General features: G+C 44.4%; 1 protein-coding gene across 8 annotated transcripts in view; it reads left to right on the top strand.

The window, feature by feature from the left end:
- The window catches only part of P4HA2 (prolyl 4-hydroxylase subunit alpha 2), a 71,307-nt gene that overhangs the window by 27,557 nt on the left and 32,025 nt on the right, over positions 1-11,725 (top strand). For 2 of the 8 annotated variants that reach the window (XM_025204077.1, XM_006023563.3), the window contains exons 1-2: positions 8,951-9,000; positions 9,778-9,913. In XM_025204077.1, coding sequence (XP_025059862.1) covers positions 8,954-9,000; positions 9,778-9,913 — 183 coding nt within the window. In that variant the 5' untranslated portion in view covers positions 8,951-8,953. Of the gene's footprint in view, positions 1-1,611; positions 1,749-8,950; positions 9,001-9,643; positions 9,679-9,777; positions 9,914-11,725 lie in introns of those variants that run through there. The other 6 variants (XM_025204082.1, XM_025204078.1, XM_025204079.1 and 3 more) reach the window with 6 other exon arrangements.

Here is an 11,725-nt window from a genome sequence, read left to right on the forward strand (position 1 = left end):
TTTAAGTTCTGGAGGGGGTTCAATCTGAGACTAGAGCCCTTGTTGATGTGGCCAACAAGAAGATAACGTGGCCCATGACTGGGAATAAACTGGAAAAAAGATGAACATCTTAAACAATGAGTAATTAACTCTTGGACCAGTTCCCTAAAGGATGTGGTAAGCTCATCACCACTCCTTCAAATCATGACTTGATGTCTTTCTCAAAGGAATGCTTTATTTCAACCATAGGTTTTTGAGGTGAAGGGCTCTTACCCTGCTTTCTACAGGGGCTCACCCTAAATGGTCCTAATGTTTCCTTCTCACCTTTAAAATCTGTCACCTCTTTGGTGTCCAAGGCCAGAATGACTTTCAAGTTAGCCCACCTACCATTTAACAGCAGATTCAAAGATTTGTGGTTGCTGCTTTCCCACCTTCTGCCCCAAAACAAATTTCCTTTAGAACAATGTCATGGCTGACGCTCTGGGCCCGATTTATCTTTGTCTTGTACTTCCTATTATTACTAAGGGACTTTGCACTTGATGTGAATTTGGCTTAAAGCTGCATGTGAATTTAAAGTACCGTATAAGTGCCTAAATAACTAACTCCATATGTGAACACTTATTCAGAATAGTATCCACACACAGACTGTTCACCCGTGGAGCTATTAAATGACATCTCTTCTGCTTTGAATTCACACCCCGTGATACCCAAACTTAAATTTCAAGTGCAGGTGGGCTTTTTTTGTTTTGTTTGTAGCTTATTTTGAATGATCTTAAATCTGTTCTTGATGCTGTAAATTGAACAAAAAGGCTATTACTTTTTTGTTTCCTCCTAAACCAGAATAAGTCTGGACATTAGGAAGCTTGCATTTGTTTAGCTATATCAGCATGTTAAACATGCAGAGCAGACTGAAGACTTCTCTTTCCTCTCCCATCAGTAATTTTCCTCCACTCTTCTTACCCTTCCTTCTTTATTTCCATCCCCCAGAATCTTTCTTATTTGACTTTTCCCCCCCTCTCTCTTCCTCTCTGCCCCCATCCTTCTCCTGGGCTGTAACCCAGCACATAGATTCAGCTTGCTTTCTTCTCTGCCGTGTGCTCCAAGGAAAAGGAGGCCTCCCCACTCCGCCTCTCCAAACACGTGACTTAAACAGGAGCAGCAGCTAGAGCTTGGGAAGTATAAGCAGAGGGAGTGCAGGTGTATGTATAATACCTTGTTCCTTCCCAACACGAATAATTTGAACCTGGGACCTTTAGCCCTATGGTACGCTACTCAGTAGTGCAAGTAAGGGACTAACTGTGGTTTGGTAGCAGAAGTAGGTTATTTTCTATGTGCAATTTAAGCATAGGACATGTGTGGGCAGTTGGAGAGAAGTTGTCCAAACCCCAAAGCAATAATCAGCACTCCTGGATGCTGCTGCGTGCAGTGGTAGTGGCAAACAAGAGCCAATAAGCTGAGTAACTGGCATGGATCTGCAGTCAGCGTGGAGACAACGTCCTGAACTGTCTGCTCCTGTCCCGCTCAGGAATCCAAGCAGTCATCGCCCACGTTGGCAGATATGGAGGCTCAGTGGTCTAAACAAGCTTTGACATGCAATATTTTTCATAAGAAACCTGTCTCCTCATTTTGTAGGTTTGTTGAGAAGGAAGTGTGCTGAAAAGGACCCCACAACTACCTTCAGCAGGTAAATCACACAGACCTGTGACACTACAGTCTGGTCAATGATTGTGTGTGTGTACACAGCAATGGATGGACACAGCTTGTATTTGGTGAGCATAGCCTTGCTGTACTTGGTGGGTAAGGATCTGCCTTCTTGCTCACTCCAGGTTCTTGGGTACATGCAGCATTTAGACCATGGTCCTGTGCTTCATGTTTTCTTTAAAAGAGTTAAGTCAGGGCTAGTACATGGCCTACTCCTAATAAAACATGTATTTAAGTCAGATGACTGCTCCATTTACACTTATTATTCTGTTCAGGCTGGCAGCCTTCCAAGGCAAGAAGATATATAAGCATGTAGAAGGGTTTTTATTTTGTGTTTTTTCTGTAGCTAGTTCTGCATATATGATTTTATGTTCATTTGTGAGAAATTCACAACCTGATGTGCCTTAGCTCTACCCTTTGCAGATAATGTCTTAATTTCTTTATCTTGACTGTAATAGGGCTGGAGAAAAGGGAACCCAAACGATTCCTTGAAAGCAACCCTGTTTCATTTTTTTTCCCCTGAATGCTTAAAACAAGAGTTTTAAAACAAACCCACTTTAAGTTCCAGGAGCATATGGAATCTAATCTGATGAATTTTTAATGCCTAAAAAATCTGGGCTTTGTGCAGTAAAATGCACTTGCACTTTATGACCAGAGAATTTCTGCAAGCTTTAGAAGAGGGTACCAAAGCACATAGCTGCTCCCCATATGGGGAGCTCACTGAGTAGGAGTTAATGAACACTAGAGGAGATGGTGTTTAATGGGAGACGAGCTTGCTGTTATTGTATGGTAAAAGATGGAGAGTACTGCTGCTTGCCATTTTTGTTTGATTGTCAAACAATAGCCTTTTGCTTGCAGGTTAACAGAACAATTGGGAGCTAATCCAGATGCTGATGTTTTGTAAGGTTACAGAACTAGGACTATTGCAAGGTCTCTTGTGCACTTGAAGAAATAAATATGAATCGGAATAAAATGGTTGCTAGTCTTTGTGCATGCAAACAAACAGTTTTGGCATCGGTTTCCTTTGGCGTTCCTTGAAAAACAAAGTTATTGTATTAGTTTGGAATCTAGGCTTTCATTATTTTCAGATGCACATTAGGCATATTAAATGTTTTGGCAAGGAAGCTGATGATGCAGGCATATGGAGATGTATGATGGTTTTAGGCATAGTGCTGAAGTGCCAAGGAAGAGGTGTCCCTCTTGCCCCAGATAAGTTTTTTGGCTAAGTACCCAGAGGCAACTAGTGTTAGTGAGCTGCGTACATATAGCCTAGTAAGCGTGCTACAGTTGGGTACTATGAATCGCAGCAAGGGAGGGTTTTAAAATAGGATAGTGTGATCTGGTGTCTGGGATCTCTCCTACCATGTAGAAACTGATATATATTTCTTCCCCCTGCCCACCTCCTTAGATATAATTACTATTGGGGGCAAATTTGCAAATTTACTATTGATCCAAGCAAGTGCAACACTAGGGAGCACAGTTGAATTTGGCCAGGAGTTAATTAACTTTTTGTATATGTGAGGATCTTTTAGTTTAGGATCAGAGTTAATACCGTGGGGTTCTTTGCTGTCCTGCTGATAATTAACACATACAATGGCAAAATTAACTGCAGCAGAAAGTGTTTCTGTTTAATGTTTTCCCTAGCTCTTCAGATATCCTCATTAAAATCCCACGTGAAAATATTTTACAAATGCTTTTCTCTTTAGGTTGTCAGAGCACAGTATGCTTTATGATGCCACCATTGTAAAATCCCAATTGCAGTTGAGCAGAACCCCTGGCCTCTGACTCTGGAGGAATGTGAGCGGTATTAATCTCCATTTAAGTATCATCAGTTTCCTATCCGAAGCCACCCAGAGTGATAGCACTTAGTATGTTAGATGATGCCTGTCTCCAAAGTAGGCTATTCTTTTCCTGCAGAAAAGGACAGTGAAATACTACATGTGGTGAGCTGAGTACTCCATTGTGGTGGCGTCTTTCCCCACGTTCTGCCCATCAGCACTGTTGTTTAAAGAGGCAGAAAGTGCAAACAGACTTGATTCAGTCACCAGTTCAACCTCAGATTACTGTTTGTACATGTGTTGACCACTCTTTGTGTGTGCCACGCCTCTAAAGCAAACACTGGGAGCCAGTCCATTGCTATGGGTATAACTTTGAAGTATTTTAATTTGGTTTGGCTGTGCCATAACTGATTTAAATATAGATAGTAGAGGAAACCAGTTTTAGCTTCAGGTTTTCAAATGAATTTTAAGTCTGAGTAAGCATAGAATAAGCCCAAACTGCACTTCTTGTAGGCTGTGTTTGTGTTGTTTTACCAAGTAATTCTTATTGGTGGAGTATTAATCAGACTTGGGTCCCAATTTTGTATTTCCTGTGCGCACAACTTGGTGTAAGGGCCTTGCTACACGTTCACATTAATTTTAGGCAGCTCCTGGAGTTCTTAACCCTTGGATTGTTCACACATTAACACCTGAAACTAGTTTTAAGCACGCTTTATTTAGGCTGTTTAAAATTGAGCCACTCTAGGGCAGGTTTATCTCTGATTTGTATTACCCAGCTCATGTTCCACAAATGTGTGGCCACTTCCCACAGATAAGCCACCCAAAATGTAGTCAGTCTGTCCCCCCCAACATCTCAGGATGTGGTGTCTCCCCTTGAACCCTCCTGTGGACAAACTTTCCATCCCCTGAACTTTATTGCTCAGGGGGGCAGTTCAGGCACCAAGCCCCCTCCCACCCCCAGGAGTATGACCTGCAACCCTGTGCAAACAGCCTGCAGAGCACATGCCAACTGGCCAGGTCGCAGGGCACAGATGGGTTCAGGAGTGCGGTCTAGATATAGTGGGGGCAACATGGTAGGGGACCAGATCAGCTTCCTTCTGGGGCAGGGGCAGCTCTTGCTGCTGCATGCATCCTGGAAGGGTATGGGGGGCTTGTGCCCCCAGATCTGTGCGGGGCGGGGTTGGCTGCCACTGTGGGCCTGGGGTGGGGCTTTGCCGGGCACTTCCCAGCAGGGGCTGGGCTGGGCTGGGCTGCGCTCGGGGCAGGCAGTGGGAGGGGAGCTATGGGGGGCTGCAGCTTCCCCAAAATTTGTTGTAGCTCCCCTAACCCCTCTGCCAGTGCTGACATCTGCCATGCCCCTAGCGAAGCCTGGACCAGCCCCCACCAGGAAGAGCTCAGAGCAGCCCAAGCTCCAGCTTGCAGCCGCAGCCTGCCTTTGCCCCACGCAGTGTCCTTCCAGGGTGCATGCAGTGGCAGGAGCTGCCCACCCCGCCCCAGTTGGGCAGTGCCTGCTCCAGTCCCAGCCCCACTCCCTCCTTCACCGTGGCAGCCCTGATTTGCCCCCTACTTCCACCACAACACTTACCTGTTGGACCTGGCTGCTCTCCAAGCTGTCGGGCTGTGCTGCAGCTGCATGCATATGCAGGGCATTTATTGGCCACATTGGGCAAAAGAAGCTGATTTCTGATGCAGTCAATTTTCTTTATATTAGTGCCAATCTGCTATTGCACCTGTAACAAGGCCATAAGGCTTGCAGGGTACAATGCCATGCAACAGGAAGTGGTATAACCAGTAGCAGGAGAAATGCAGTCACTTTTGTTGTATCATTTAATATGAGTTTATTGCAGGTAAATCTTTCTCTAAAAAAGGAATAAATAAGTCGTGGTTTATTTGCAATATATCATACTAAGAAAAGGCTTTATTCCAGAATTTGCAGTGACCCAGCTGTTACAGTATGTGTATGTACTACTGCCCTCTGCACTTGAGCCATATGCTGCTAAGAGTAAACATTTTCCTCTAGGGGTTTGTACTTGATTGTTTTAAGCAGCAGAATAAATGCTAACTTTGAGTGACCACAGTTCCTGACAGCTGGATAGCTTCTTGGCCATATCTGTGTTACATAGTGTTGTAATTTCCCTTTCTTGCTGTCTAGCCTATTTGTTAAGTAGTGCAGCAGCCTCCACTACAGTAGTATCCAGGATCCTTGCAGCCTTGACACACACATGACTCATAGTTACAGATCAACCCCATGTTTCAATAGCAACTTGAATAGACATCATTGGAAGAGCTAGAGCCTAACATGGGGAGCTTAATATTCACAATATCCAGCCAGGGAGGTGCTGTTATTCCTGTTTTGCAGATCAGTGTCTCTGGAGGCTGGACCCGATGATCTCACAAGGTCCCTCCCAACCCTAAACTTCTGTGAATCTGTACCTCAGTCCCCAAAGCCTGGTCTCCAATACAAAGCTTTGCCGTGTGGACAACTTTCTCCTTCCTCCCTGCCCCACTGTCGGGTGCGTCCAGCTATCTTGGCAAAACATGGCTCTTCTTGCTTGGGGTGGTGTCTGGCTAAGTTGTCAGGAAAAACCTCTTCTGCCACCATATACTATATTGGCACTTTGCGACTTTACTACCGTGACTTTGGCACCTCTGCAGAAGTATGGATTTCATTTTGTATCATCATCAAGGATTTCATCGAGTATGGGGCAGGCAGGTGCTTGTGTGTGCTGGACTTCAGCAGATCAGACGAGAAAAAACATGGCAATTCTTAAAGCCGTCTCTGTGAAATGAGTTAGAGAGGAACTACTGAAATCTGTGCATGTTTGGCTTTTGGCATGAGTCGCGTGTTAAAATAAAACCTCTTGGCCTGCCAGTGTTCATGGGGGGAGATCTCAAAATAGCAAATGTTGTCACACTCTTCTCCTACTATTTTTTGTTTGGTTTGGTTTTTGTTGCACTAAGTGAAATTTGTGGTTTTTAGTATTATTGTGTCCGCAGTTGTGTTGGTTTCGGTACGTCTGTTTATTGCAACAGATTGCTTTGTTTATTGTGACTGATTGCTTTCTCTTCCGAGGTCAAACGCTGTGGCTGACTGGCCTTCAGCCTTGGTTAATGGCTGTGATGGTGCTAGCCTGTGAGGCGGTTGGGAGATGTGCTCCGACTTGCTGCTTGTTGTCTGAAAAAGGAAAAGATGCCCAGGAACCAGAAAGATCAACTGTGAGATCTTTCATCTGAAGATTCATTACACTCTTAACTATCACCTCACTGCATCTTGCCTTTTAATGCAGACGCCAGAAAGCAAATGCTAAATGTAATGCAGTTCCTCCCAAGAAAAATCATGGTAGCATCTAAATGAAATGCTATTGTTGATCTTACAAGACGGATCACTTGAGTAATGTTCTCTTGCTTTGGTGGCATTTGTTTTGTTATAGAGCTTATCCTAAGAGATTCAAGCTGCTGTGCCCAAGGAAAATTGGGGAATTGATTGCACTTCCTCCTCATTGGAGGAAGGGTCTCAGGAAATGAATTGTGACTTATTTTTCTGGTAGAGCAAGTGTATGAGCTGTAGTTGAGAGCAGGACCCTGAAGGAACAGATAAGCTAACTAACAGATGCTTGCTTTCCTTTCCAGTCCAGCAATGGGAATCCTTCCATTGGCTCGAATAGAAGTTGGCTTGAATTCCTGCCTGGACCTGAAACTGGAAGAATTTAATACCCAGTCCTCCTAGACACACACATGACTCATAGTTACAGATCAACCCCATGTTTCAATAGCAACTTGAATAGACATCATTGGAAGAGCTCTTTCCAGTGGAAACAGTGATTGATTAAAGGGCTGAAATTCCAGAGAAGCCACTTGGCTTCTTGTTTGTGTGACATCATCTCAATTGGCTGTATAGAGCATGGGGAGGGGGGTTATAGTCAGACAATGGGGGCCTGCCCCGATTGCATCTGCTCTGGCACATCCCTGTTGACTTTTTGGGGATTCTGGCTTAAAACAGCATAAGCGAGTGCAGTGCTATACCCTGTATTTAAGTAGAGGCATAGGCAGCAAGCTTGGGGTAGACTAACTTGTTAATGCCCCTTTCCCCATCCAGGCTGGCCAGCAGGCCCATAGCAGCTGCACTGTAAGTTAGGGCAGGACTGCTGCCCCATATTGCATCCAGCACTACAATCTACTTCTCTAGTTTAGCACTGGACTTTGAACAGGCCTGGGCCTTTTACTATGGAGGAAGGTAGATATCGAAGGAAATCCTAAATGAGCCTGTCTTATCATGGCACACTTCATTATGAAAAATAAATGCTGCCTTGTGTATCAAGGGATGTGGAAAGCAATACATACAGGAAATACTTTAAGGAACGGGAGTTTCAGACGCTTTTTGGCACTAGTGCTTCGTGTTTCTCTGTGCTTGAATGGATAGGTGTTAATGTTTTGTCTTGTTTTCAGGAGTTGTTGAGAGCTTATTTTAAATACAGTGCTGTAAATATGTGTTTGCTCCAATGTGAAGCTGCCTGGAGCCTGCTGTGGTGCAGCGTTGGTGCGCCAGTGTCTTCTGGAGAGCAGCTGGCAAGGAATACGTGTGAACGGTCTTGACATCTCTACAGCCAGGTGTCTCTCTTGTTCGAGCTGGCGGCTGCTCCCTCTGTTTACTGAGCTTTTCTATTTATTGACTCGAGTAAATCCTGGCTTGATGGCAGAGCTGCTAAAGATCTGTTACAAAGTCAAGCTGCTAGATGTGGTAAATGTTCTTCTTGGCAGACGTCCTGAGCTATGCGAGAATATGGGGGGCGGGGGGTTGGAACAGAGAGTTATGCTGTTTAAACTGGAAAATTCCTTCAGAAGTCACTTGGATGAGTTTTGCCTAATGTTTCCAAAAAAACGCTGCAGGAAACAAGAACAGACTATGCAGATGGACAGTCTTGGTTTAATACAACTGAATGTGTGCATCCTCCGAATACTCTTGACTTCACCCTGCTCTGCTATATCACTTGCTGTGGTTTGAGCATTGGCAGACCTTTTCGTGGCACTGTTCATTCAGCTTTGCTTGACGATCAGGTTACCCATGTATTAGAAACCTATTTTACTCCAGCGCTGAAATAGAGCAGTTCAAACATATGGCCGCAGAAAGAGCAAGTTCAGTATGATGCAATGGAGACAGCGTTCTCACTCGCTCACATATGCACGCTGTATGTCTTCACGTGTTGGATCCTTTCTGTCGAGAGCAGAAAGAAGTGGTTTTAAAAGCAAAGTATGGTTTGCTAATGTCATAATAGATGGAAAACATTTGGCATGCCCCTGGTTCTGTAAGGCAGCCTTATTCTTTACTGAGGCGGCTTTATTATTCGTATTGCGGCAGTGCCTGGAAGCCCTAGTTAAAGGATCAGAGCCCCAACCTGCTAGCTCTGTAGAAACATGGTATAAGGAGAAGAGGAGGGAGATCACGGCTGAGGGAAGGGGGAGAGCCAGTCTTTTTCTCAGAAGACCGGAGACAACAGATGGATAGTGGCATGCGGAGATGGGGGAAATGCGTGGAAACGGTGAGGTAAGATTGATCCGTCAGCATAGTGCCAGTTCACCCGTTTGTCATGGAAATGTCTGCCTCCTGCCTGCCCCTTTCCCAGGTTGAGTGCAGCGTATTGGCCGTTTGTCCACAGCTTCGACTCTTTTTCCCCCTCCCCTGACGAGGGTACCATCCAAAGTGTGCGGGGTATTTTGAAGGGACTAATCGAAGCAGAAACCGTTTCGGAGTCAGAACTAGCTTTTGATCAGATATGGCAGAAATAAGCAAATGCAGAGGATGCTTGTAAATTAAGCTGAACAGTTCATCTACATCTGCCCCCCTCTCTTTCTTAAAGTGGTTTCTGTATCGGTGTTGCAGTGCAGCCTCCGTAATGAGTGTGCCAGCTGTGGTGGGCGTTTGTGGTGAGCAAGGGTCGGAGAACAGCCAGTCCCGGGGTGACCTGCAGGATGACTTCTGGATTCCACATGGTTTGGACTTGTCATGTGTTTGCTAAAAGGCATTTCTGGCCCCCCTGGTCTCCCAGAAGAATTACAGCTTCTAGAAAGAGCTCTTCCATGGATATCAACTGGTTTTTAACCTGTTTATCCACTACCACTAGCCTAGCTGCTTGCCCACTGTGTGCATCAGGCCCCTTCTGTTTCATTTGTGTCCTGTGCTCTCGGGAGCTGCAAGTCTTGCCATGCGTCCCTGCTTCCAGAGGTGACATTACACCTGGGATCTGGAAGTCCTATGGACAGAACAAGGCTGGGAGCATGACTAACGAATCAAACTGTTTTCACCTGTAACTTTTTTTTTCAGTCTCTGCTGCCAGTTGTCCTTAGCAAATGGCTTTATTTTAACCTCCCTGGCTGTCCTTTCCAAAAGAACATCGAGCAAAGCACTTAAGAAATATGACCTCGGTTATTTTGAGGATTTTTTGTTTGCTTGCAGACAGGTAATCCAGTTTCACAAACCTTTGAGGTGGGGAGGAGGGAGGGGAATGTTTTAAGTATGTTCAAGACTAGGCTTTGGGTCATACTTGCTGAAAAGCTATATGGAAAGCATTGTGAAAAGATCCATTATTGTGGGCTTTAGTGTTTTGTACGTTGGTGACTTCAGATTAAAACTACTGAATTTACAGGCAGTGGGAGATGATTTTTAACAGTAGATGCTTCCTAGGTGGTTGTGTACAGCAAGTTGAACTTGAGTCTTTCTAGATCCTCTGTCAGCAGTAATTGTGATGAGGCCAAAGCTCAAACAGCATTCAGCTGCCTGCCTTGCAGCTTTTCATTTTTGCTCCTGTTAGCACAGAACTAATACAGAAACTAATACCGGAATAACTGTGAATATGCCAAAAAGGCATATCTGCTGACAGGCGTTCTTACGTAGTCACTTTTCTGAAATTCTCCCTTAGTGTCTTTCACTCTCTGACATCTCTAGAGAAACAGGTTAAATTGCCACGGCAGGTGGAGCCTTGTAGTGGACTTTTCCCTTCCATTAACATCAAATTTAAGCATAATAGAAAGTGACCCTGTAACTATGTAGTTTCAATAGGTTTTTAATTCAAGCAACATGTCCTTCCCTTGGATGCTGCTGTAACTAATTATCATGATGTAGGAAGAACTAGAAGCAAAGGTGGTTTCAGGGCAGCGTGCCAGAATTATAGCTCTGCTGCATCCACGTTGAACTGGAGTGTCTGGGAGAAAGTGTTTGCTAAATGATTCAATGGGAAGCAGTGGAAGCGATGGGCTTTTTTTGTAATGCCTGATTTCTGAGCTGTTGGAAGGACGGACTGAGTGCTGAGTACGTGACTCTATGCACCATGCTGCAACAAAATCCAGCTATGACTGCCACGAAATCTCACTCCTGGCTTGTTAATGTTTGATTGGGTTTAACAAGCTGATCTCCATTAAAAAGGACCGAACTGTTCTCTGCTGCCTTCCTCCATTATTTCTTGTCTGTGGGTGTTACGTGCTCTTTGATAGATTCCTCATGACTTGGGGGGAGCTGTGCTAGTTTTTCAACGGGGGGAGTTAGAAATTGCCTAATTTTTTTACCCTTTTACTAGCTTGCCCTTTAAGTGGGTCTGAGATGGAGGCAGGTTGCATTCACAGTTTGTAGAGGTCAAAGACAGATGTTCAGAAGCTAAGGTTAGGGCTTGATCCTAAGGCTTGAGCTTCCAGGGCTTGATCCTATTCCAGTGAAGCCATGGCAGTGGCTAGACTTTAATAGGAGCAGAACCCTAGTTTCAGGACAAGGCCATTTAAACTGCACCATCAGAATTGTTTGCTCCTTTTACACCAGAGCTACATTTGGTCCTAAACCCATTAAAGTCAAGAGACTCTTAAAAAAAATACTTGAATTAAAATGTTCTTCCTCTGTGCATTTTAGTATAATGGGATACGGGTGACAGCTGCAGGTTTTTTCCCTGGGTGTTGTTCCCTTTCTTGGAAAGATACGCCTTGTGCCTAACTACCATTTTCTCTATGATTTTAAAGAAATGGACTTTGCTTCTATGCCAAGCGTCATCTCTGGCACTATAGTGTGAACCAGGCCTTCTGCAAGCCAGTGTAACATTCCTGTAGCATTTTTTCATGCTTGATGCCATATTGCATGTAGTTTTGAGAGCAGTCTTTAAAATCAACCAAGCAATTCTTTTCTTCACTGTTCAAATATAAATCCTTATTTCTAATAGAAATGGAATTTTAATTAATCTTTATTATGATGCTAACAAGTTTTATTTGCAAACAATGCATCTGATTTTCAC

The sequence above is a fragment of the Alligator sinensis genome, unplaced genomic scaffold, assembly GCF_000455745.1.
Source record: "Alligator sinensis unplaced genomic scaffold, ASM45574v1 scaffold135_2, whole genome shotgun sequence".
NCBI classification, from domain to species: Eukaryota; Metazoa; Chordata; order Crocodylia; family Alligatoridae; genus Alligator; species Alligator sinensis.